The sequence below is a fragment of the Neofelis nebulosa genome, chromosome 14, assembly GCF_028018385.1.
Source record: "Neofelis nebulosa isolate mNeoNeb1 chromosome 14, mNeoNeb1.pri, whole genome shotgun sequence".
Classification (NCBI taxonomy): Eukaryota; Metazoa; Chordata; class Mammalia; order Carnivora; family Felidae; genus Neofelis; species Neofelis nebulosa.
Window position 1 is genome coordinate 44,552,405 of NC_080795.1, and position 27,659 is coordinate 44,580,063.

General features: G+C 41.3%; 1 protein-coding gene across 5 annotated transcripts in view; it reads right to left on the minus strand.

Annotated features, from left to right (window-relative positions):
• Positions 1 to 23,213, minus strand: part of NIPAL2 (NIPA like domain containing 2) — an 82,079-nt gene extending 58,866 nt beyond the window's left edge. Inside the window, exons 1-3 of one of the 5 annotated variants that reach the window (XM_058698686.1) lie at positions 22,819 to 23,213; positions 15,754 to 15,838; positions 10,786 to 10,891 (exon numbers count right to left, since the gene is read on the minus strand). In XM_058698686.1, the coding sequence (XP_058554669.1) occupies positions 10,786 to 10,801 (16 nt within the window). In that variant the 5' untranslated portion in view covers positions 10,802 to 10,891; positions 15,754 to 15,838; positions 22,819 to 23,213. Of the gene's footprint in view, positions 1 to 10,785; positions 10,892 to 15,753; positions 15,839 to 22,247; positions 22,497 to 22,818 lie in introns of those variants that run through there. The other 4 variants (XM_058698685.1, XM_058698681.1, XM_058698683.1 and 1 more) reach the window with 4 other exon arrangements.
• Positions 23,214 to 27,659: the final 4,446 nt, after the last annotated feature.

Consider the following 27,659-nt stretch of genomic DNA (forward strand, 5'->3'; position numbering starts at 1 on the left):
GGGTGGCTCAGTCAGTTAAACATCCAACTTCAACTCAGGTCATGATCTTGAAGTTTGTGAGTTCGAGCCCCACATTGGGCTCTCTGCTGTCAGCCCAGAACCCACTTTGGATCTCTGTCCCCTTCTCTCTCTGCTCTTCCCCCACCGGTTCTCTCTTTGTCTCTCTCTTAAAATAAATGAACTTTAAAAAAATAAGGTTTTACACATTGCTGAACATGTTTACTTCAAAAGATGCATTTACTGCTCCTATCAAGGCACAAAAGCGTTATATCTTTCTAGCAGGATAAATTAGCAGTGATATCAGGGATCTTCCCCCTTCTCTTTCTACAGTACACAACTCCTAGCTAGCTTCAAATTCCAAGGAGTTATTTGAATTTCAAAAGAATATTATAACCACAAGGAGCTCTTTTCAGAATGCAAAATGGCCTTTGAAGTTTTAAAACTTTATTATATGTGCTGAAGTGAAATTCAGTGTTTTTAAAAAATGAAGCAGAAAAGTTGAAAACCCATTTAATAGTTGATATATAATATCCATAGCCTTTAATCAGTTAAGAATGTTCTTTTCCTAATAAAGGCACTTGGCAATAATTTTGATCACTATTCCTCATGGGGAAAAATCGTATCATAATTGTGCTATTTCCATGCTTTCAATTTATAATCGAATGCGTTTGGCAGTAATCACGAAAATAAAGTTTCATAAGAAGTTTGGGATTGAATGGATAATTTTGAAATCTTCCACAATTACAACAGTAAATTATAGAATAGAAATAACTTACTTCAGTACTTTAAATCACTCACTGAATAGTTTGAATTGAACTCACTACCAGGCTGAGTGTTTAGAAATTGGTAGCAAGATTTGGCAATGATTTCTTGGATGTGAGACCAAAAGCACAGGCAAAAAAAAAAACAAAAAAAAAAAACAAAAAAAAAAAACGAAAAAACAACAACAACAAAAAACACTAGATAAGCTGGACTCCATCACGATTAAAATCTTTTGTGCAACAAAGGACACTATTAATGGAGTGAAAGGTGAGTTACACGATGGGAGAAAATATTTGCAAATCATATATCTGACAAAGATTGATATTCAAGATACATAAAGAACTCTTACAATTCAACAACAAAATTGATAACCCAATTAAAAATGGGCAAAGGACATAAGAGACTCTTAAAAACTGAGAATAAACTGAGGGTTGATGGAGGGTAGGAGGGAAGGGAAAGTGGGTGATGGGCATGGAGGAGGGCACCTGTTGGGATGAGCACTGGGTGTTGTATGGAAACCAATTCGACAATAAATTTCATATTAAAAAAAATTAGAGCCACAAATGACTGAAAAAATAAAAATGGGCAAAGGACTTGAATAGACATTTCTCCAAAGAAGTTACACAAATGGCCAATAGGCACATGAAAAGATGTTCAACAGCACTAATCACTAGGGAAATGCAAATCAAAATCACAATGAGCTACCACCTCACACCCACTGGGAGGGCTATAATAAAAACAAACAAACAAACAAACAAACAAACAGGGGCACCTGGGTGACTTGGTCTGTTGAGCGGCCAACTCTTGACTTTGGCTCAGGTCATGATCACAGGGTTGTGGGATTGAGCCCCATCCCATGTTGGGCTCCGCACTGAGTGTGGAGCCTACTTAAGAGTCTCTCTCTCCCCTTCTCCCTCTCTCCCTCACTCAAGCCCTCTCTCTAAAACAAACCAAAAAATAACAAGTGTTGGAAAGGATGTGGAGAAACTGGAACCCTTGTGCACTGCTGAAAAGAATGTAAAATAGTACAGCTGCTGATCATACAACACATACAGGAATTAACTCAAAATCAAAGACTTAAGAGCTAAAACTCTAAAATTCTCAGACGAAAGCAGGAGTAAATCTTTATAATCTTGGATTTGGCTATGGATTCTTACAGGTAAGATATCAAAGTCACAAGCAACAAAAGAAAAAATAATTAGACCTTATTAATATGAAAAAGTTCTATGTTTCAAAGGACACTAATAATAAAGTGAAAAGACAGTGCATAAAGTGGGAGAAAATATTTGGAAATCATATATCTGATATAGGACTTGTACCTAGAATATATAAAAAAAAAAACTCTTACAACTCAATGACAAAAAGAAAAATATCCCAATTAAAAATGGGCAAAGGACCTGAATAGCCATTTCTCCAAAGAAGACAAATGCCTGACAAGCACATGAGAGGATGTCAACATCATTAGTCACCAGGTAATGCAAATGAAAAACACAGTGCTATACCGCTTCACACCAAATAAGGTGGCTATAATCAAAAAGTCAGATAATAACAAGTGTTGGTGAGGATGTAGATCAATCAGTAGCCTCATACACTGCTGATGGAAATACTAAATGTTGCAACCACTTTGGAAAAACAGTCTGGCAGTTCCTCAACATTTTAAGCGTGGAATTTCCATTTGACTCAGCAATTCCACTCCTAGGTATATATCCAAGAGAAATGAAAACATATCTACACAAATACTTGTACACAAGTGTCCAGAGAAGTATTATTCATAATATAGCCAAAAGTTAAAATGACTTAAATGTCTATCAACAAATGAATACACAAAACGTAGTATATATTCATACAATGGAATATTATTTATCCACAAAAAGGAATGAAGCATAGGTATATGCTACAGCCTGGATGAACCTTGAAAATTTTATGCTATGTAAAAGAACCTAGTCACAGAAGACCATGTGTTAAAGGATTCCTTTTATATGAAAGGCCCAGAGTAGGCAAATCTATTAATAGAGAAAGCAGATTAGTGGTTGCTTAGGGATGGGGAGGATGTGGGGCTTGGGGATGACAGCCAAAGTGTGGAAGGTTTCTCTTATTTGCTTTTTTTTTCTTAATAATTTATTGTCAAGTTAGCTAACATACAGTGTAGTTTTGGCTTCAGGAGCAGATTCCCAAGATTTATCACTTACATACAACACCCAGTGCTCATCCCAACAAGTGCCCTCCTCAATGCCCATCACCCATTTTCCCTGCACCCCCCAACCCCATCAACCCTCAGTTTGTTCTCTGTATTTAAGAGTCTCTTATGGTTTGCCTCCCTGTTTGTAACTAATTTTCCTTCCTTTCTCCCATGGTCTTCTGTTAAGTTTCTCCAATTCCACCTGCGAGGGACAACATATGATACCTGTCTGTCTCTGACTGATTTATTTCACTTAGCATAATACCCTCCAGTTCCATCCATGTTGTTGCAGTGACAAGATTTCGTTCTTTTTCATCACCAAGTAGTATTCCAGTGTGTGTGTGTGTGTGTGTGTGTGTGTGTGTGTGTGTGTGTATACACATCTTCTTTATCCATTCATCAGGTGATGGACATTTGGGCTCTTTCCATAATTTGGCTATTGTTGAAAGCACTGCTATAAATATTGGGGTACAAGTGCCCCTATGAATCGGCACTCTATCCTTTGGATAAATTCTTAGTAGTGCTATTGCTGGGTCATAGGGTAATTCTACTTTTACTTTTTTGAGGAACCTCCATACTGTTTTCCAGAGTGGTTGCACCAGTTTGCATTCAAGGGTGAAAGGTTTCTTTTTGAGGTGATGAAAATATTTTAAAGTTGATTGTGGTGATGGCCACACAACTCTGTAAAGGTACTAAAAACCAGTGTTTTTACAGCATTCGGCGCTGTATGCTATATGAATTACATTTTAATGAAGTTGTTACAAACAATAAAATAATTTTTAGTACACAAAGTATTTACTTTTTTTTTTTTTTGGCCCAGAGAAATAAAACGTTCCCATTGTAGCTAGCTCTCTTACAGTCTCTTCTCACTTCCAGAAGAGAAGTTAACTTTTTTCTGAAGTTGATTTAGATCAATTTCTTTCCTTCCCAGATTTGCTTTTATTATCTTTCTTTACTGAGTTTTTCATCTTCATTTAGACTCTCAACTCATTAGCTTTTCCTCTTTCTTCCTATATAATAACATATGCAAGTGCAGCTATGTATGTTCCTTTAAAATTTTTTTTAACGTTAATTATTTTTGAGACAGAGAGAGACAGAGCATGAACGGGGGAGGGGCAGAGAGAGAGGGAGACACAGAATCGGAAGCAGGCTCCAGGCTCTGAGCCATCAGCCCAGAGTCTGACGCGGGGCTCGAACTCACGGACCGCGAGATGGTGACCTGGCTGAAGTCGGACGCTTAACCGACTGAGCCACCCAGGCACCCCTGTGTTCCTTTAAGTACACCCTCTGTTTTGGTTCCATGCATACTTTTGGCATGCACAGTTTCCATTGGCATTTAGTTCTAAATATTTCATAAATATTGTATTATTTTTATCTGAACCTTATATTATTCAGAGGTCTGTATTTTAATATTTCTAAATGAATGGGGATGTTGGTCATTGCTTTCTTACCAATTTCTAATTTTATTGAGTTGTGGACAGAAAATATGCTGTGTGTAAATTAACATTTGCTTTTTCATCTAGTATATGGTGGAAAGTGAAATTTGTTTTGTGACCTAATAGCGTATGGTCAAGTTTTATAAGTATTCCATGTATGCTTGAAAATATTCTTTAAAAATTGTTTATTTGTTTTGAGAAAGAGAGTGAGAGAGTGTGCAGGGGAGGGGCAGAGAGAAAGGAAGAGATAATCCCAAGCAGGCTCTACACTGTCAGTACACAGCCCAATGTGGGGCTCGAACTCACGAACTGTGAGATCATGACCTGAGCAGAAATCAAGAGTTGGATGCTTAACTCACTGAACCACCCAGGAACTCCTGAAAAGAAAGTATTTTTAATTGTTGGGTTAACATATTATATATATATTTTTTTTTCTATCCATCTATCTACCTATCTCCATTAATTCATTGCTCAAATCTTTGATAATAAATTTCGGACTGCTTTGCCTATCAATTGCTAATATAGGTGTATTAAAAATCTAACTAAACATGGATGTAACCACTTTCCTTTTAAATATATTGAATTTTGCTTTACATATTTTAAGGCTATGGAGTTAGGTAGGTATATAAAAGCTCAGGATTGTCTTATCTTTCCAGTTAATTATTGCTTTTATCATTATATATTGACTCTTTTAATCTCAATAACCTTTTCCCTTTAAAGTTTATTTTATCTGATATTAATATAATGTAGCTGCTTTCTTTGGATATTTGCCACTTTCCATATCACTTTACTTTCAACATTTCTGTGTCATTATATTTAGTCAGTTCTCCTATACACTGAAAATAACTGGATTAAAAAAAAACCTGAGACTTTCTGTTAAACGGGAAGTTTAGTCCATTTTATTTATTGTGAGTAAAAATATATTTTCACTTGTTTCTACCATCTTTTTTTGTATTTGCAGTTATTTTGCTTTTTCTTTGCTTTCTAATTTCTCCTTTCCAGAGTCTTCTTGGATTGATTGAGCACTCTTTTTTCTTCCCCTTACTCTTTTGGCTAGGAAGTTATACACTTTATTTGTATTCTTTTAGTAATTATTGTGTTTTTTAAACTTTTATTTTGAAATAATTATTGATTCACAGTAGGCTTCAAATAAATGTAAAGATAGGTCCCAAGCACTCTTTTTTGGTTGTATTTTTTTTTAATGTTTATTTTATTTTTGAAAGAGAGAGAGCATGAGCAGGGGAGGGACAGAGAGAGGGACACAGAGGATCTGAAGCAGACTCTGCACTGACAGCAGAGAGCCCGCTGTGGGGCTTGAACTCCAGAACCGTGAGATAATGACCTGAGCCGAAATGAGGAGCTGGACGCTTCACCAACTGAGCCACCCAGGCACCCCCCAAGTACTCTTCCCCCAGCCTCCCCTCACAGTTCACATTTTACACTACTATACTAAAACATCAAAATCAAGAAATCAGAATTGGTAAAGATCTTGTTCAGATTTTACCAGCTATACTAGCACTTGTGTGTGTGTGTGTGTGCACACGTGTGCGCGTGTGTGTGTGACAAGATCCTCATCTGTACCATCACCATAAGATTCCCTTGTTACCCTTTACTGATACACCCATCTTCTTCCCCTCCCCAACCCTAACCTGTAGCAACCACTAATCTGTTCTCCATCTCTAGAATTATATCAATTCACAAATGCTACATAAATGGAACCATGCAGTTTATAAATTTTTTGAAATCGGCATCAGCCTTGAGGTTCATCCAAGTTGGATCAATAATCCTTGATCCTTTTGATTTCTGAGTAGTATTCCATGGTATGGATGTACCACAACATATTTAACCATTCACCCACTGAATGACACTTGAGTTGTTTCCAGTTTTTGGCTGTATGAATAAAGCTGCTATGAACACTGTGTACAAATTCTGCATGAAAATAAGTTCATTTCTCTGGGATAAATGCCAAAGGTGTAATTCCTGGATTGTGTGGTAAGCCTATTTTAAGTTTTGAAAAGAACTGCCAAACTACTTTCCAGAGTGGCTGTACCATTTACACTCCCAACAGCAATATGTATGAGTCATACAGTTGCTCTAATATTAAATCTATCACGCATTCTTGACATAAATTCCACTGTTAATAAACATTCTATCCTCCTGAACATTATAAAAACTTTGTTTTAGCTACAGTGTCTTCCCTCCTATGTGCTTGGTGGTCTATTATTAGTCCCACGTTGCTTTTATATCCCCAAACAAGTCGTTGTTATGATTCCTTCATACAATCAATACTTGCTTATTTGTTCACGTTCATCTACTTCTTTGCTCATCACTGTTCTTTTAAAAAACATAGCTTTATGGAGATATAATTCACGTACTATCATATTCACCCTTTTAAAGTGTACAATTCAACACTCTTTTAGAACATTCAGAGTTCTGCAACTATCCCCACTGTCTTGATTTCAGAACATTTTCCTCACCCCCAAGACAACTTCCACACCCATGAGCAGTCACTGCCCATTCTCTCGTCCCCTTAGTCCCTGGCAACCACCAATTTACTTTCTGTCTGTACGGATTTGCCTGCTGTGGACCTTGTATATACATGGACTCATACAATATGTGACTTCTTGTGTCTGTTTTCTTTCACTTAGCATGTTGCTTTCAAGGCTTACTATGCTGTAGCATGCATCAGCATGTATCAGGTATGGAGAATGTATCTTTCCTTTGTATGGCTAGGAAATATTCCATTGTAAGAATATACCACATTTTACTCATGTATTCATCAGGTGGTGGGCATTTCGGTTGTTTCTACTTTTTGGATATCGCATTCTCATATCTTAGTTTTTATTTTGGGTTCAATGTCCTTCCTGAATAAAACTTTAGTAGCTCTTTCTTGAGAGAGAGAGAGAGAGAGAGAGAGAGAGAGAGAGAGAGAGAGAGAGATGGAGAGAAAGAGTGCATGCTGGAGGGCCAGAGAGAGAATCTTAAGCAGTTCCCATGCCCAGCACAGATCCCAACACGAGACTCCATCTATAACTGTGAGATAGATCATGACCTGAGTCAAAATCAAGAGTTAGACACTTAACCAACTGAGCCACCCAGGAGCCCTAATTAGCTCTTTCAGTCAAAGCTTTGAATTCCAGTTCTCTCTCATTCTGCAAAAATCTTTATGTCATCTTTCCCTTTTGAGTACAGGAATACAGGCTGACAGTTACTTCATTCAGTGCTCTGGTAATATCATTCCGTTGTCTCCCAGCCCTTGCTGTTGAGGAGTAGGTTGTCAACCTAATTGCCGCTCCTTTGCAGATAGTCTGGTATTTTTCTCAGGATGCTTTTAAGATTGTCTTTGTCATTGGTTTTCAGCAGCTTCACTACCATTTTTCAGCATGTGAATTACTTTCTGCTTAGAACTCATGCTTCCTCAATTTGAGGACTCCTGTCTTTCACCAATTAAGTTCTTAACACTCCTCTCTTTGAATGTCATCCCCCTTTTGTTCTATTCCCTCCACATGGAAACTCCTGTTACCAGCATGTGAGACTCTTAAATTCTATCCTCCTTGTTTCCTAAAATATCATGTTTTCCAACTCTTTATCTCTGTAAACTGAATTCTGGATAATTTCCTCAGATCTGACTTCTAGGTCAGTCTCCTGACTTCCCTCCTCTGATTTGAGTAGTCTTTATACACTTCTATGTCTACATATACTAGGCTGTACTGTGATGATTTTGTACAAGCTCATTTCCTCTCTAGACTCTAAGTTCCTTGAGGGCAGAGCTGTGACTTACTTATCAACTCATTTCTGTAATCCTAATGACTAGTATAGGAACTGGCACAAAGAAGTTGTTTATTAAATGCTGTTTGAACTGATTATAAACTGTCTAGAAATAGTACATTTTGGCCTTTGGTCCTAGGAAGATCTCAAAGGGAATATTTTGTAATCAACTGGAGTTTGAATACACAGTTTTTGTGAGAACACAAGCTTGCCCGGGAACTCAGATTTCAACAATTAAGAGTTTCTACCAGTGTACAATAAAAAGCCGCTTGCTGACTTTAAAAATATAGTGAATGCATATTATGCAAAGAATAAGAAATATGTAGGTATAAAGCAGGTGTTTGAAACAGTTTCCTGATAACACTCAGTAAAACTGGCATATCTTATTCTTCATTTTTCGGAAACTTTACCTAATTATTTAAGGTTAATTGCATACTCATTAAGTTCATTTCACACATAATTATAAATAATAGTAATGCAGTAAATCCTCATTAATGTCCCTAATTGAAAGGAGGGAAACTTCAAATCTGGAGTGTTTTTAAAATAAGATGATTGAATTACCTTCAAGAACATACAGTAACTTGAAGTAACCAAAATTAAATGCTGTTTGCAATTAGAGGCTCTGGTAAATGTGCTTTAATGGCTATAAAATCCTCATCTTCAGGGAGCCTGGGTGGCTCAGTCGGTTAAGCGTCCGACTTCGGCTCAGGTCATGATCTCACGGTTCGTGGGTTCGAGCCCCAAGTCAGGCTCTGTGCTGACAGCTCAGAGCCTGGAGCCTGCTTCGGATTCTGTGTCTCCCTCTCTCTCTGCCCCTCCCCTGCTTGCTCTCTCTCAAAATGAATTAAAAATGTTAAAAAATTAAAAAAAATCCTCGTCTGCAAACAGGAGTATCATTTGCATATAGTGAGCAGGCCCTTATAAACTTGCCATTTAAATTACAGGTGTCTAGTTTACATCATTACTTTATTCAGAGTGTTATGTTTTGTAGCATTTTAGAATCACTGGAAATTGAGATCTCCTCTCCCCGACCCCCTTTCTCCCCTCACTCATTTGGAGACTGGTCAGGAAAGAGAACAGAGGGCCCGAGAAGGAAAGTGTCTTGTGCAAAGTCACACAGCTAGAAGCAGGCAAACTTTGGCAGCAAGGCACCCAGCTCATGTCTGAATCACTATTTCTGACTGCAATAGGTAACCTTCTGGCTAGTCAGTGTCAATTTACTACACTCTTAAAATCAGAGTCTGCTTCTTTCTCTCAGTGCAAGTAAAATAGAGCAAAGATAATAGTCAAAGGGAAAGGTTGCTCCGCCCCTTAATAATGCAGTTAGAAGCACGGGCTGGACACACGGAAACATGCCCTCAATTCGTTCAGTGCTCACTCTTGTCACCACCGTAGCTCAATTCCTGACTTTTCCAGGATGTCTTGGTAAACAGATGGTGGGAGCCACAGCTAGGAATTTATCTGGAATGAAATTCAAAATACCAGCACTGATAAGGATCAGTGATGTTTTCCAGTGTTATCTGGAAGAACTATCTTCTATCCTACCTTTTGTGCCAGAAGGTTCTTCAGATATTTTGCATAAAGTTGTTGACCTCTAATCCATGGGTGGGGGTGGTTTGGCCAGATGGAGGTGGGATATAACAGGGGTGTATGGACTTGGTAATAGTCTGTCTCAGTTCCGGCTTTGAACTCAAACATATTCCTGGCTTTGCCTTCAAACATAAATTTAGAATCAGAACCCAGTGGAGCTAGTGCGTGGTTCAAAAGAACCACAGTTTCAGGGCTAGTTTTGAACACTGCAATAGTCATATTCACCTTGCAGCTGGAGTAAGGCTGTCTCTCCCGTTCCAGGCAGTAAAATGTGCCTGAACGCGCAAATGACACATTCAGTTTCTAGTACTGGAAATGCCACAGGTTGAGTGATTTAGGTCAACTAATCCCTGTAGGAATGACCGTTAAGGGCCCAAATTGACAAAGGGATGACGCGTCTGAGAAATGGGTGTTCAGTTCACCGTGTCTCATGGGAAACTCTCAGGAATGAGCTGGGGCCATTCTGCATTTGCACGTTGTAAACAGGTAGACAACTACCTCATCTCTAGAACAGTTAGAAAGGGACAGGAGGATACCCAAATTCTTCGCAATACTTCGTAATACTTAAGTATTAGGCATGAAGACTCATAATGTGTACAACTTACTTCCAAATGGCATATCATAACATAAAGTACAAAACATACACACAGAGAACAAATGTTTCACAATGTTAACAACTGGTGAATCTCCAGGTGAAGGACATGTGGTGTTTATTATCCACTCTTCTTAATTTTCTAGAAGTTGGAAAATTTTCAAACGAAGAAGTTTAAAAAAATCACTGCTTTACAGATTCAATGAAATTAAAGGGAATATGGATTCATTTAAAAAGAGTTAAAAGAAGGCATGTTAGCAAGAAAAGCAAGAAACACAAAGCAAGCTGGCTGAACCAAGGAAAGATATTATGGAGAAAAATAAAACCATCACTTAGCTTAAAACCACGTGTAGACACTGCCTGGGAAAAACGCACAATGTAGAGGGAAAGGACATGCCATGCAAGTGATTGGAGAGAAGCTGCTAGATATGGGAGACAGACAGCTTGAGGAAGCTCACCTGTGGTGCTATTCATTCAGTCATGCGTCTGTTTGGTGTTTATTTAACAACTGCTGAACATTAGGTTCTATGTCAGGAACTGAGGATGCAAAGTACCCTCGAGGAGCTCAGAAGAAGTAGAAAGAGCACCAATTACAAACAGACTACCACCTGTGAAATCTGTACTAGCGATAGATGCTATGGAAACAGAAGGGACAGAGAGTGCAAATCTGCCTACTTTGGAGAGTATATTAGCCACAGAAGTGGCTGCTATGACAAATTACCACAAACCTGGTAGTGGCTTAAAACAAGAGAAATTCATTCTCTTACAGTTTTGGAGGCCAGAAGCCCAGAGTCTATTTCACTGGGCTGAAACCAAGATGGCAGAGCTACATTCCCTCTGAAGGCTCTAGAGGAAAATTCATATCTTGCCTTTCCCAGTTTCTGATGGCTGCTGACATATCATTGCTTTATGGTTCTGCCACTCCAATCTCTGTGGCCACCTCATCTCTTTTTTTTCGTATGAAATCTCCCTATGCCTCCCTCTTACACAAAGATGGCATTAGGGTCCATCTAGATAATCCAGGACAATCTTCCTATCTCGAAATCTTTAACTTAATTATGTCTGCAGTAAACAGGGTGCTTGAAGGGCCTTGCAGCCGAAGATGCCAGCAGAGTTGGACTGGAGAGGCAGGCAGGAGATGCTGTGTGCCATGAATCTGTAGGTGGTGTTATATATGGCACAAAAGACTCTAAACTAGAGGATAGGTCCAGATTTTCCTTTTTTTTTTTTTAAGTTTATTTATTTTGAGAGAGAGAGAGAGAGAGCCAGAGCACAAGTGGGGGAAGGGCAGAGAGCAAGGGAGACACAGAATCCAAAGCAGGCTCCAGGCTCTGAGCTGTCCGCACAGAACCTGACGTGGGGCTCGAACTCACACACCGTGAGATCATGACCTAGGCTGAAGTTGGACGTTTAACCGACTGAGCCACCCAGGCACCCCCAGATTTTACTTTTAAGAAGACTCATCTTGGGGCACCTGGGTGGCTCAGTCGGTTAAGCGTCTGACTTCAGCTCATGTCATGATCTCACGGTGCATGAATTCGAGCCCCATGTCAGGCTCTGTGCGGACAGCTCAGAGCCTGGAGACTGCTTTGAATTCTGTGTGTGTGTCTCTCTGTCCCTCCTCCTCTCACACTCTCTGTCTCTCTCTCAGAACAAATACATAAACATTAAAAAAAAAAAAAAAAAGCAGAAGACTTATTCTGGCTGCAGTGTGGAGGATGGACTGGCACAGAGCAAGACCAGAGAACAGGAAGGCCATTCAGGAGACTACTTCAGGAATTCAGAGAAGAAGCAGGGACAATGGGAGAGTTAATCACAATAGGGCCAGGAAGAAACAATCTTCATATTCATAGTGGTAAACACTGGAGACAACCTGAAATATGTAATGCTTTTTGGATTACTGAATGGGTTAGACTGCTCTTACCACTAATTTCCTTTGCCCTTGTAGATAATTGAGTTGTCTGCAATACTCCAAACTGAGTTAAAACTATAATCCCATATGTGAAAAAAAAAAAAGAAAGAAAGAAAAATATTCAGGCATGAACAGGCAAGATAATTTGTTATCTTGGTTATTGTATGCTATAAGGTTATTACCTTTCTATCCTGAAAAAGTCTCATGATATTGGATCCAAATCTGGTGATTTAAAGCCAAAAGAATAGATGTGCATTACATAACACAGTATATTGTTGCTATCCTACAAGCAGTTCCATGCCAATTTGTAATCAACCTTAAACCTAGGCAGAAAAAGCCCAACATATTGCCTTCTCATACAATTAAGAACTATTACATTTTGTCTTTTCCTTGGGAACACATTTACTTACATAATTGTACATTCATTATTTTTAAAAACCAAACTCCATTAAGGATAAGCCTTCCTAAGCTTACCAAGAAGCCATCATGTTTTTTGCCTTAGAGAAATTTAAGCTACAGTAGAAAAAATTTATGGGAAATAATTTTTGTTTTCCCATAAATTTTCCCAAAGGAAAATTTTGTTTTCCCAAAGGTGCTTTGGGTGCTTTTAACACTTTCTTAAAAGGAGAGCAACAATAGTCAAGAGAGGTGAGATACCAATTCAGGAAGTCTTAAACTTGGTTCCATTATAAAACAAATCAACCTCATATAAGGTTGGGAAGGGAATCTTTGAAACAAAGTCAGACATGCTGAACACAAAGAATGCTACTGTTTCCATCCAGACAGATATAAGGTCCCATAACTTTCAAATTTTGCAAGGACACATTCATAATAATAATTTCAAAACTCTGTAATCCCTTGTCTTCAAAGAAGCAAGATTGCAGTCTGCCTTTTGCGGGGCCAGCCTAGGGTGTGGAAGAGGCTTTCCACCCTAAAGCTGGGAACCTGAGAGCTCCCATAGTTATAACTCCTTCCTCCACACCTGTCTGAGTTTCTGGGGTACCTGTCCTTCTGAAGAGCAAAAGGCCTTTGGCTTGCCTCGAACTCTGTGTTTGGTCAGTTCCATCCTCCTGGAGACTGAACTCTGTCGTCTAGTCAGGCATCAGCCACCGGGGGAATTTCTGCCTCAATATGAGGGAGAAATAACGACATCGCCATTCTCTGACAGACTTCTGCCAGAGACTTCTGTGGCCCTTACCACCCACCACACCAAATCTTCCTGACAGAAGGCAGGAATCAAGTTCAAATTTTCTACACCTCTTAGGCACCGTGACTTGCACGTTTCATCACCTCTAAAGGGCCACTCCTCACAGCCAAGATAATTTCCCCTATCCCCAAGCTCCTCATTCCGGGCCAATGATAGTGACTATGATTTGGGTCTCCAAATGTAGTTCCAAAGATTAATAAAACATTCTACATATAACTCACAATTCTTCTCTACTTTATGGCTGTGGCAGCTGCTTATAATATGAGGTCTGTTTGTACCTTGCTCACAAAGAACCACTCAACTTTTCCACTGCTGTGACTCAGAGAGCCATATCTAAAGGTATATGATAGTATTTCCTCTTCTGTTTGGCTCTTTTATTTACAAATACATACCTGTACTATGTTAGTCTAGAAGCTTAATGTAAACAGTCCATCAGATAGTATAAGCAAGGGGTAGTTTCACACCACCCTTCAAATGTTTATCAAGTAATGATAAAACAGTCTCTCCCTCTCCCTGACCCTCTCCCTCTTTCTCTCTCATAAACACGTACACACACACACAAAATACACACACACACACACACACACATATGATACATCATATATATGTCTACATTTTGAGGACATGGTCCATGTTTTCTGATTTCTTTGACATCACTGTCCAACACTGCTTTGTTAAGAAGGGCTCTTTGCATGTGATTTTTATGGAGTGGAATACTGACTGCATTTTAGGCTCTCATTTGTTGATTAGCTGATCAAGCTCAATATGGGCTGTGACAACAGGGAACACAAAGTTATGTCCCTAACAGCCCTGGAACAATCAGCCATCTACAAGTCCAGAGACTGAAGAAGAAATTTTAAAAAAACCCAAAATTCACAGGATTAACACCAAACTCGAATGAGATATTAGAAATGCTAACCTGGCTTCTAGGATTGCACACAGTATTGCCTTCATATACCATACCTTTTTTCACCTAAATCCACTAAACTTTTAGGAGTTTCCAACTTACTGAAGAGGTGATTGCTGATGGTAAAGAAATTTCTAAGCAGGTAGAGTCAAGATAGAGACTAAGCAAGGTACACTACCTTTGCCAAATGATTCCCTTTGACTTTTCCATCAATAGGAAAGAGAGGGGGCCTTTGTAGATTTTTTTTTGAAGGTGTGTGAGGGGTGAAGTAAGCCACCACTTAGACCTTGTGCTAATAAAAATATTTTAGAAATTGATCTTATAATCTAAGCTTCTAAGGAGATTATACTAGTCAGGTCTCACCCACAAAGACAAGCAGGCTAAATAGGAGGCAACTTTTTGGGGGCTGCTCATGTGAGACAGGATACAGAAAAGGAAGGTCCTAGATGAGTTGCAAAGGGTGTTAGCTTGAGAGTTGCCCAAGAAGACCATAATCCTCAGGAGGACACTGTTGTTAGGGCCATATAGTAACTCCTTTTCTTGGTTACAGGACCCCTCTCGCAGCCAGTCCTTCCCACATTCTTCGGGGACACCAAGCCCAGTAACTCTAGCTTTGGTGACTGGCATGGGAAAGGCCATGGACCTAACCTCATCCAGTCAGACTAAAGCCCATTTATTTTCATCGGTTGAGAAAGTCAAGCTTCCCCTCCTGGAAGTGGAAGGGAGAATGTGGGCTAGTGGGGCAAATCTTCTAAAAGTGGAACCAACAAACTCTAGGAACAAAAGTTGAACAAAAGGAACAAAAGGAACAAAGGAACAAAAGTTGAAGAGTACAGTGAGATACTGAGCCTTCACCATGTTTTTAGAGCCTCTGGGTCAAGGCTTAGGTGGACCCGGAGTTCTTCTGGACTTTCATGTTAAGCTGATCAATTTTCCTTTACTTAAGCAGTTAATGTCAGGTTTTCTGTGACTTGCAAACTAAGGTCTCTTAATTACAAAACATTCTTGGTAGGGAAGCTAAGCTAAGCTAGAAGACAGAACTAAAGGCCAGTGGTCCAAGTTACTCCAAGAAGAAACCAGTTGGAGGGGTACACAGAAGGAGAGGTGGGTGATTTAGGAAACCAGTGTGAGACTGCAGGCAAGCAGCAGGACTCTCATTGTAGGAATGACCTGTCAAGGCCAGGGTCTCTGAAGGGGTCAGGCCAGGACAAACACAATCCTTGCTGAGGTGCGGCGCTCAGGACGAAGCATATGTTAGCTTGTATTTATATAAGGGAATAGTCTGTACCTCCTGACTGTGCCAAAGATGACAGGAGGCCATGCCAAGAATGACCAAGGGCTGGGCAAGTGACAAGAGAAAGTACAGGCAGGGAACTATGTGAGGGGATGTGGACTATTACCTTCCAGCTTCCAGGCAATCAGGACATTCTGTGGACCAGGAAAGACTGGGCAATGAGCTTTACTTCATGGAAAAGGTAGGTTTATCTGGAACACAGTGGGAGATGAATTATCAAGAGGTGCAAACGGAATAATGTTGGGTCTTTGGGAGAAAACAAATAAACAAGCACACCCAAGCTAAAATAAATGGCACGGAAGTCTCAACATTAACAGTCCCTCCCAGGTTGGGAGTGCTGGTCCTTCTGCTTAAACTACGATCAGTGTCTGGTACTGTGACCACACTGCTGCCACCAAACACGTCTGTCACTGTTCCCAGTGCTACACAGCCATCTCCCCAGCCCAGGAGTCTGGAAAGTGGCCGAAGCCATAGGAAGAATCCTTGCCTTAGTGCTTCAAGATACCAAGCGTTCCAGTTAGGAAATTACTGCAATTAGGAAGTGTTCTGGAATGTGAATACGTTTGGAGAGTGAAGGGGCAGCAAACACCAGAGGGAATGAGGAAGGCACTGGATAGAGAAGTCAGTGGTTTTAGATTAAAGAAAGAAAAGTTACCTCAAACACCTAGTATGATTTCTCTTATTTCTTTCCATTTACAAGGAACTAAGTCCAACAATTGCTAATTATTAGAAATATATATTTCATGGCATTTCCTATAATATAGGTTGACTGTAATACGACTAGTAATAATAGCCAGTATTTGAGTACTTTCTCTGTGCCTGGCACTTTGCTAACTTCTGGACATTCACTAGCTTTTCTTTTAAAAAAAATTTTTTTTTAGTGTTTATTTTTGAGACAGAGAGAGACAGAGCATGAGCAGGGGAGGGGCAGAGAGCGAAGGAGACACAGAATCCGAAGCAGGCTGCAGGCTCTGAGCTGTCAGCACAGAGCCTGACATGGGGCTCGAACTCACGAACCGTGAGATCATAACCTGAACCGAAGTCAGGTGCTTAACTGACTGAGCCACTCAGGCGCCCTCATACATCATCTTTTCTTATTCCTATATCAACCATAGAAAGTATGTGGCATACTGTTATTACCATTCCAATAGAGAAAGCCAAGATTTGGAGAAATTAGGAAACTTGCCAACACCTCTGGTAAAAAGACTGAGCTTTTAAAACTGCACTATACAAAACCAAAAAGGACAGTTTAGGGGAATATCATCCCTTCCATGGTAAGCTCTCAAACGCCAACTTGAACAATCATCAACATCTTAAAAAGAAACTGCCTAAATAATTCTCAGTTGTTTGTTTAAGCAAAGTGGCAATGGCATACCACTTCCCACCGGGTGTATATGGTATACCATTGTCTACCTGGGTAAAAAGCATGTAAGTTGAACAGCTGTAGCAATGCTAACATTATTTTTTAAACTTAAAAAAATTGTAGGATACAGGCAACCACAGAGAGAATGACAGAGATGAATAAATTACTTGAATGAATTATTATAAGGTAAACACTCTTATAACACCATCCAGATCAAAACACAGAAATTGGGCACACACCCAGAGCCCTCCCTTTGCCTCACCCCATCACAACCCTTTCCCTTCCCACAAGGAACCACTGGCCTGACTTTACTGCAATCATTGTCTTGCCTTCCCTTTAGTTTTATCACCCAAGGTGCATCCTTTTTCAGATAGGGTTTTTAGGCCTATTTTATTTAATTTAATTTTTATTTTTTATTTTTTTAGGTCTATTTTAATCTACAGCTCCTCTATCCATTCTCTCCCTTTTTTTTTTGTTGTAAAAATGATTTTTGAAGAAATGGAACCATTTAAACCTATAAAATGACAAAGTTTCCCATAGCCTGAATTTTGTTGATTGCATCAATACAAATATTATAACTAGTTAGTATAAATCAAGCCATAAGGAGGATATCAGGTAGATTGAAATGTAAACATCTTGTCTGCCAAATTCACAGAGGCATTAAGACTCTTCCTCTGGGGCGCCTGGGTGGCGCAGTCGGTTAAGCGTCCGACTTCAGCCAGGTCACGATCTCGCGGTCTGTGAGTTCGAGCCCCGCGTCAGGCTCTGGGCTGATGGCTCGGAGCCTGGAGCCTGTTTCCGATTCTGTGTCTTCCTCTCTCTCTGCCCCTCCCCCGTTCATGCTCTGTCTCTCTCTGTCCCAAAAATAAATAAAAAATGTTGAAAAAAAAAAATTTTATTAAAAAAAAAAAAAAAAAAGACTCTTCCTCTAACAAAACCATGGGATGATGATGATGATGATGATGATGACTTTTTTTTTTTTTTACGAAAGCTTCGATATAGTTGCTTTGAGGTAACCTGCTTCTTCCTTCCTCTTGCTGCCCCATAATACATGCATCTCACAGAAAACCTGGTAATGGGAAAATGCCACATTGGATATATAAGAAAGGCAAAAAAACAAAAAACAAAAACCAAACCCCAATAAACATAAACAAAACAAAAAAGGGATTTTTCTTGGGAAGGAAATGGAAAGGACCAGCAACCTCTACCCAGTCCTTTGGTTATTTATAAGTTTGGGCACTTTTCTTTCTTTAAGAGATAGCCAGGTGAGCTACCAGCAGAAAAGAAATAGATGGTAGCAAAGCAAAATTAATAAAAGGGTAACATAAAACTCAATGTGATTTTTCTTTGGTGCAATGAAACAAGCCCTATTCATTCCCCCCTCATTTTTCCTCTTAACACCACATTCTTTTCAAGCCTTAGTTTCTAAGCAATGGCCTTCAGGCAAGGAATAAGAATAGCTTGTAGTTAGACCTACTTGTTGTAAGATCTAGAGGCAAATTATTTAACACAAGTTTCCTTACATGAACAGAGAAGATAATCTGTACCTTACGAGGTTATTGGGGGGCTCCACTGAGATAACAGCTATAAAGTGTTACATAGTAAATGCATAACAAATGTCAGTCTCTTGGTTTTGCCTTTTCTCTGCCAAGTCGTATCAATTTTCCTTTAAATATGTTGACTTTAAAAATTCAAGCCATTGAAAATTAAAAGTGCAAATAAAGGACATAAAAAATTCTGAATTTTCATTTCACCCTATGCAGAATAAACCTTTTTGACAATGTCCTTGTGAATTTAGATACTTAGCAACATGCTTAAACTTTAAGAACCAGGGTCAAAACCCCTCCTTCACAATATTTCCTACATCCATCCTTTCTGTCCATTCCTTCCATAACCTTTCTGGTTTGGCACTACTTAATCAATCAGATAGCAAAAGGGAGACTGGAGATCTTTTATTCCAACCCTCGTTTTACTGGAAAGGAAACTGAAGCCCAGAGTTACTTGCCTAACCACACTCTCTAGTTCACAGCAGAGACTAGACTACAGCCTCTAACACTGGTTGCAAAATAAATGCCTACGGGGGCCAGTAGGTAAAAGAGATGAGAGCAAAGGGAGGGTCTTAGGTGGGGAGCACAGCTGCTCTAAACTGTGAACTTCAACGCGCAGTTAGCTTGTGGGACAGGTGGGGAAAAGGGCCAAGTGCTGCTAGAACTTCTAACATTTAAAGAGATCACTGAAACTTGAAACTTCATATACAATCGACTTGCTTTTAAGGCTGGCAATGTATTAAACATTTTTTAAAGCCTCTCTGCCGGTCAAACAAGACACATCTGTGGGCTGGATTTAGCCAATTTGAGGCCTCTGCATCCTGCTAGCCTTAAATTCCTTTTATTTAATTTGCTTTGATTCTCACACTCCTTGCTCAAAAAGCCTTCGATGGCTCCCCATTGTCTACAAAGTCCAGATTTCTTAACCAGTCCTTCAAGGCAATCCATGGCCATATTTAAGACCCCAAATTGTATTTCCACCTTACAGTCTCCATGCTCCACTGCAACCAGAATGGCTACTGACTTGTACACTAGGTACAAAAATATTCAAAAAGACACCTGACCCGGCCTCATGGTCTGTCCTTGGTCCCCAGACTTTTCCTCTCTTGGAATGACTTCCACCTGTACATTTCCATCAGTGAAACTCTGTCCACCCTTAAGTGCCCAGCTTAAATACCACCCTTCCACAAAATACCCCTGATGGCCCCTACGAAAAGCCACCTTGCTCCGAATTTCTTTAGGACTTTGTATCACTCATGTGACACTTAAAGCATGCTGCCTGCTTTTGGAGTTACCTGCATAGTTCATTTCTCCAAGCACCTAGCAACACTCCTAGAAGGAAGGGTTTGGATCTGAAGACTACAGTGTTTTGTACAAAGCAGGGGGCTCAATAACCATCTTAGAAATATTACCTTTTATACTGAAAACTTGTGGGTCGAACAGGAAGAAAATACCTTTACAGAATTCTATTGCATCTGTACTTTCATAGGTAGACTCCTGAGTGACCAAAAAAGGGGCAAAGACCTCACTTCTCTGGTTCCCCAAAACATTTTCCCCACTGAACTGCTACTTTCTACCTGCTTTGAGATTTCCTCCTCTAGAAGCACTCACGTTTTTGCCTTGGACAACACTGATGCTAAGAGACCACTGTTAAATATTCATCTGTTATGTGAAAGTGTTGGTCTTTTTCTATGAGGAAGGTTAATTTATCAGTCTGATGGTTATCACTTGGAAAGACAGAGAGAGACTGAGCTGTTGGCGAATAGACACTGTCATCAAATAGTTTAGTTGTGGTAAAATTGATTAAACCCTGACTATCCAGCAACCAAAGCTAATTCTGAGTGGGAGCGTCTTAAACTTGTATCTCACACTTTGTTTTTCTGGAACCACCCCCATTTCCAGTCATCTACATTCAACTATGTCAAGAAAGAAAAGAAAAAAAAAAAAAAAAAAAAGACTCCATTTTATCTTTACTTGACCTGGCCAGCACTGGAGGCACTCAATAATATGTTTGCTGAATGGATTTTAAAAAATCAATTTTCACAGTCCTGTAAGCCTTAAAAGATGGCCTAAATTTATACAATAATGGGAAAAGTTGATACAATCTTACCTCAAACGAGCTATAGTTTAGATGTCAGCTGAGTAATTTCAATGAACATAGCCTAGATACACCCTTTTAAACCTGTACAAATATATACTGTCAATGGCAAGTTAGACCTTGCAAACATAAAGTTAAGGCCTCACATTTATGTCACGTGGTAACGTGGTTGATGTTAGAGAGCCAAGACAATATTGAATTCCAGGAAACATCAAAGAAAACTGATTACAGGGGTTTCCACTGTGAAAACAATGTTTTTTTCCTGTTCTGGATGATGCCATTGTAGGTCACAACTACTGACCCTCTAATTTCTTTACCAAAGGAAAAACAGTCCATTCTTAAACCTTTACTGGGAGTACTTCTAGCACAAGCACATTGTAACATGCTTATAATCTATACGAGCATAAGCATCGTTTAACAGACTCAAAGAGCTTCCCATAAAAAGCAATTCTTTTTTTTGTAACTCCTGTGAAGGAAGAGGTCCAAAAGGTTACATACAAAGAGGCTCAAAGTCCCCTCATTTTTCCTACTTTAGGATGTTTTGCAGTAAAACAGATTTAAAGCAAATAACTCTCCTCTTTGTTGAAAACTAGTAGGGTGAACATGCTTATTTTGTCTTTATATAAGTAATCATCTGTGTTAAATTTCTGAAAACAAAATTTTAACATTTTAGAAATGCATATTCAAAACGCTTTTCCAGCATAAAAGGAATGCTAGGCCTATTATTATTGATGAAAACATGATTTAGACCAAGAGTAACAACCAGTTTGATTACATTGTTGTAAAATAAGAAGGCCCACGGATTTGTTAAAGAACAAGACAAAACACACTTATGATCACAGGTGGAAGCCTGGGATCCACTACATCAAGATCACGGGCCCCCACTTGAAAGAATATGAACACGGCTAGAGGATGGGCTCGCCAGAACTGTGTTTCTGATCTTAAACCAAGCCAGAAAGAAAGGAAAAGCTCCAATCCCTTTTGATCTCGTTCAATGTATGTTTCCAGCATAAACTGGCCTTGTTTAGGCCGACGATGTTTTCCCAGTAATACTCCGGTGAGACAGGAGGGAGTCTTGCAACTGCAACCCGAGAATACCGGTGTTCTTTGCACGGAAATGGAAAAGCTGTGTGCTGAGACTGTGGGGACACACATGCACGCAGAGCATCTGCACGGAGGTGACATTTGGTTGCCCTTCATGAGCTCCCTGCTTCTGAGAATGGAGTGTCACTTATTATTATTTTTTTAACTGTAAAATGATCCTGGGAGGGGGGTGGATTATGGGTGGAAAGAGATTCACCCCACACTCCTAGAATCCTTCCTGGAGAAGGCGGATTCAGGCTGGAGGGGCGGGAGTGTTCGGGACCGAGAGGCTCAGGACTGACCCCGCGGAGGTCACAGCCACGGACCTTTGCGCCCCCGTCCCAGGGACCGACGCCCCGGGGGAAGACGGCGGGGGCGCCCGCGCTCTCCCCAATCAGGGGCAGTTAAGTGAACGGCTGGCAACATTACAGCCCGGTGTCCTTTGAGAGCCGGCAGGCGGGCGGCCCCGCCCGTGTCCCCACCGGGCGACGGGCCCGGCCGGCCCTTACCTGGTTCCTGCGGTACCACGCACCCGACAGGGAGCCGTTGCCGGCGCCCAGCGCCCCGTACGTGAAGTTCCGGGACAGCTCGTCCACGGCAGCCGAGGCGGCGGCCATTGGGGCTCGCTCCCGGCGCTCGGGCTCGGGCTCCGGCCGCTCCCGGCCCCGCCGCTCCGCCAGGCACCGCGGAGGGGGCGCGCCCTGCCGAGGCCGCGCCCCGGCCGCGCCGGAGCCACTTCCTGCTCGGCGCCGGGGCCACCTGGCTCCCGCCCCCCGCGCGGCGGCAGGTGCGGCTCCCACCCCGCGCGGCCTCAGTCTTCCCGCGCCAGGTGCCCGCGGGGAGCCCGGCCGGCCGCGGCCTCCCGGGACGGCTCGCGGCGCACTAGACCGCGCAGGGCTGATCCCCCGAGCGCTCGGGGCGGGGGGGGGGGGCGGGGTACCGCACCTGCAGGGCCGGGAGGGAGGTGTCTCGCTGCCAGCCCCGGCCAGCGCTCGGGCAGCAGCGCACGGAAGTGAATGGGAGACAAACGCATCCAACCCAGCGCGGCCAGCCACCTTCCTCCCTTCGCCCCGTCTGTACCTGACAGCTCCAGCTATGACTTTTCTCACTTGCTTTTTCAAAGTTGTTTGTATGTGGGAAAGTCACGAGTTCCCGGAAATACTGTAAGCAACACGAGAATAAAGGTTGGATCGATTACATCTCGATGCCAACAATTGATAGGTCCTCAGTAAATATCCCTGCAAGGAAGGAAGGAATCTGCGGTAGCTGGAGGACCCCAACGTTTCTTTCAGAAATGGGTTTTCCTTCCGATGGAACCAGAAGGAATTGCTGAAACTTTGCCAGCTACTGGATATAAGAAGTTAGAATGGGGGGCGCCTGGGTGTCCTCAGTCGGTTAACCACACAACTTCAGCTCAGGCCATGATCTGCGGTCTGCGAGTTCGAGCCCCACATGGGGGCTCTGTGCTGACAGCTCAGAGCCTGGAGCCTGCTTCAGATTCTGTGTCTCCCTCTCTCTCTCTGCCCCACCCCTGCTCAGGCTCTCTCTCTCTCTCTCTCTCTCTCTCTGTCTCTCAAAAATAAATAAAACGTAAAAAAAAAAAATTTTTTTTTAACTCTACTGGGTTACTACAAAGGATTTGTAAGATATCTTGAGATTTTTAGGATTCTATATTGCTGCCTGAAGCACTGGAACTTACAATTCTTTTGTTCACAAAATGCTGAGGTTCTTCTTACATAACGTGTTTTGACTGCCATGATTTCATTACAGAGAGACCTTCATGAAAAGAGAATAGTTGCCTAGTGGAAAAACTGGGAGAAACTTTTCAGTGTTTGTTAGGGGAAGTGCACAGGTGAGAGAAGGAAACGAGAAAAAAAAATCATTTTAGGTAGAGAAGTATGAAGACAAGTAACCACCAAGTTCTGCAGTTTTTTGCTTGAGCACCCAAAATGTTCAAGGAACAGTTAATATGGTAGCTAACTACTTGCAATTTTAAGAGGCTCATTTATTTCAAATTAATATCTGAAGGAAGAATGTTTTTTTAAAATATCTTCTGTAATATCACATTGTGTTGGCGATTTATTAATGCTTCCATCAGTTGAGATGCTTTAGGGTACAAGTCACAGAATATCCCAATGCAAGTGGCTTAGAGAAAAAACACCTGTTATCTCTGGAGGGAATGTGGTTCTATGTGGCTCTGTGATGTCATCACTTGCATCTTTCTGCTCTACTATGCCTGATGTATCAGGCTTTTCCCTTTGCACAGTGGCAGCTCCAGGCATCGCATGCAAACATGACCGCATTTAGAAAAAAGTCAAGGCATTTCTTCTGATGCATCTCTTTACTGAAGAGGAAAACCTTTTCAAACTCTCCCAGCAGACTCCCCTTCAGGTCCCATTAGCTAGGATTAGGATCACATGCCCATCCACGTTCTACCAGCAAGGGAGGCTGGGAAAGTGATTCCTGAGCATTTCCAGTCTCCAAAGTGGGAGGCGAGCTCTGTCAGCAAGGAAGAAACCAGGATGGGGTGGGAGGGTACTATCAGCAGAGCCTGGCACAACCACTGCTTCATATATTCTATCAGCCAGATTGTAACTAGTCATACAGTCTCTAACAAGCAAGATAATAAATGGATCGTGTTACTTTGCTGTTTAAAATGCTACCAAACCTCTCCATTGACACAGTAACGTTCACACTTCTTAAGCTTGGCATATGAGACACTTTATAATCTGACCCCCATAGTCTTCTACACTCAATTCACTCCCATTTTATTTTTTATTTCTTTAAAAAAATTTTTTTTAACATTTATTTATTGTTGAGAGACAGAGTGTGAGCAGGAAAGGGGCAGAGAGAGAGAGAGAGAGAGAGAGAGGGAGACACAGAATCCAAAGCAGGGTCCAGGCTCTGAGATGTCAGCACAGAGCCCGATGCGGGGCTTGAACTCACAAACTGTGAGATCGCGACCTGAGCTGAAGTCAGACGCTCAACCGACTGAGCCACCCAGGCGCCCCCATCTTATTTTTTAATTAAAAAAAATCATTTTCTGTTTCTTTGCATTTACTTAAACAACTTCTAATTGTAGAGGAAGACAGCACTTGGTACGGACTAGGTCCGTGTGATGTGTAGCCGGTGACATGCTGTTCTCCAGATTCCAAGATGCCCCTGAAGTTGCTGTGGCTGTCCTGGTGTGTGGGGGTGGTTGGAACAAAGAATTCGTGACCAATGTTCTTTTCCACACAGTTCACAAGGAGGCGGCAAGAATGCTGTGTGAGCTATTTTGGTCCTGGCTGCGTAGGAGTTGCTGGAGGCTGCTCTGGGGTTTGTGATGGCCTCTACCTCTTAGGAGGCTTCTTCAGGGGATGTCCTGTTCACTTTACAGGACACCAAAAGCCTTTAATCAACTGCCTATTTTTAGTGCTGAAATGGTGGAGGTCTGTTCCTCAGTTAACTCAAGGAATTCTATTCAGATGCCACATCATTTGAAGCTAAAACCTGACTCCACGGCTGATTTGCTGTGGAGTTGCTTGACTTCTCTGTGCTTTGCATTCATCATCTGTAAAAGGGGGGATAATGAGTACTGAAACAGAGAGTACTCCGTAAATGCTATCTTTTACTATTGATGACCTTGGGGGAGGGAAGAATTCCTTAAACAAACAAATACACACACACACACAAAATACAAACCACAGAGGTTAAGATTGATACACGCAATTGCAATAAAAATTAAGAACTTTCATAAATCAAGACCATAAAATATAAAGAGATAAGTCATAAAGTGAGAACATTATTTGTCACGACACATAACTGACAGGGGCTCACATCCAGAATATATAAATAACTCCCATGGGCCAATGAGAAAATGCCAGATAACCCAGTGGAAAAATGGGCAAACACATAAACAGGCATTTTTCATAAGGGAAAGTAAAATGACTGATAAATATATAAAATGGTTCCATCTCACCGATAATCAGGAAAGCAAAAAAATTTTTTTAAATTTATATTGTCTCAGTTCATTGGGGCTGCTATAACAAAATACTACTGACTGGATAGCTTATAAACGACAGAAATTCTTGGCTTACAGCTTTGAGGATGGGAAGTCTAAGATCAAGGCATCAGCATGGTCACATTCAGGAAGACCCTCTTCTTGGTTCATAGCCAGCAACTTCTTGCCGTGTTCTCACACGGTAGAACGGACTAGAGATTTCTCTAGAGCCTCTTTTATAAGGCGCTAATCCCATTTATAAAGGCTCCACTTCCTAAGGCCTCACCTACAATTACTATCAATCTTTGGGGAGGCTCGGATTTTAACACATGGATTTTTTTTGGGGGGGGGGACATAAACATTCAGACCACAGCACATACCAAACATTGGTAAGGATGTGGAGTAACAGAAACTCCTTTTCATTGCTGATGCTATTGACATTGGACAAATTTGGCATTATTTGGTAAAGGTGAAGGTGCATATATGAATTTCACTCTTAGGTGTATACCTCAGAGAAACTTCTGCACACTGATAGTAGGCGAGGTGCACCAGGATAACAGAGCTCTTTGTAGAAATGTTTATTTTTATTTATTTATTTATTTTATTATTACTACAAAAGATACACATTTATGTCTTGTGACATAACTTTCATAACTGTGATATGTTTTATAACTAATACAATGGATTAATCAAGAAAAAAAAAAAAGCAAGGTTTTGTGGTCAAAATTTCCCAACAGTTCAAGGTCGGTAGACCTGGATTTAAGTTCAGTCTTCTATTCCTTATCAGCGGCATGGCTTTGGGCAAATTCTCTGAAAGTCAGTTTCCTAATTCATAAAGTTGGGAATGATATTTCAAAGGCTGTTGTAAACATTCAGTACTTGGTAATATGAGCGAGAAACACCTTACAGTCAGCTCTGTTCACCAAACACTTGGTGCCAGGAGCCAGAGGCACAGGGATAAATAAAGCATGGGCTCTGTGCCCCAGGGGCTGACAGCGAGGTGAGCAGACAGGTAAACAGGTAACTTTAGGGTGAGAGCTGGGAGACAAGAAAAAAGTTGTTCGCAGCTCAGCTTGGGAAGGTAAGTGGTACCTGAGAGGGTCATCTAGAAGGGGGTGATGAGTGTTCTGAATCCTGAAGGATGAGTTAGCCAGTGTAGAAGAGGGGTGGGGGTGAGCAGGGCTGACAGCAGGAACAGGCATAAACCAAGGCCAGAGGCCAGAGACAGCATAGTGTGCATATTTCCACATTAGTCTTGGGTGAGAGGAGATCTACCCTAGAATAGGGACAGGAGGACCAGCAGGGCCAGGAAATTTAGGTTTCGTGTGCTGGGGTATCAAGGTTGGACTTGACTCCTAATGGGAGCCACTGAGTAAGTTTACAACAGGTCAGGATTGGTGCTTTAAAAGATTCCCTGCCGGAAGGGCAGGGATGGTTTAGGTGGAAAACACCAGAGACAGAGAGACAAGTTAAGAGGCTGCAATGACTCAAGTGAGGATACATGACGACGGCTGGAGAGTGGAGAGATTTCAGAAATGTTTCCAAGCAAAACCAGCACAACCTGTTGATGGGGCAGGGGAGGGAGAGAGAAGAAGGGAATGAGGGGGAGGACATGGGAAGTAGGGGGACGAGAGAGAAGAGAGAGTCTACGATGTGTTCTAGTTTGGGCTACTGGCTGCTAAGGCAGCACAACTTGCCCACACTGGGGACTAGGAAAGAGGATTCTGTTTAGGGGGAGAGGGTGAGCTCAGCTGGAGTTGAAGGCTCCTTGAATTTGAGGAGCTTGTGGAGCATCTGAGCAGAAAACGATGTGCACGATTATCCTAAGATGCAGGGGTGAGGTCTGGAGCCAGAGAGATTTGGGAGTCACCAGTGTGCAGGTGGATGAGACTGGCCAGGGAAACCACATGGCCTCCATCTTTTGGAGTAGGACCAGGCA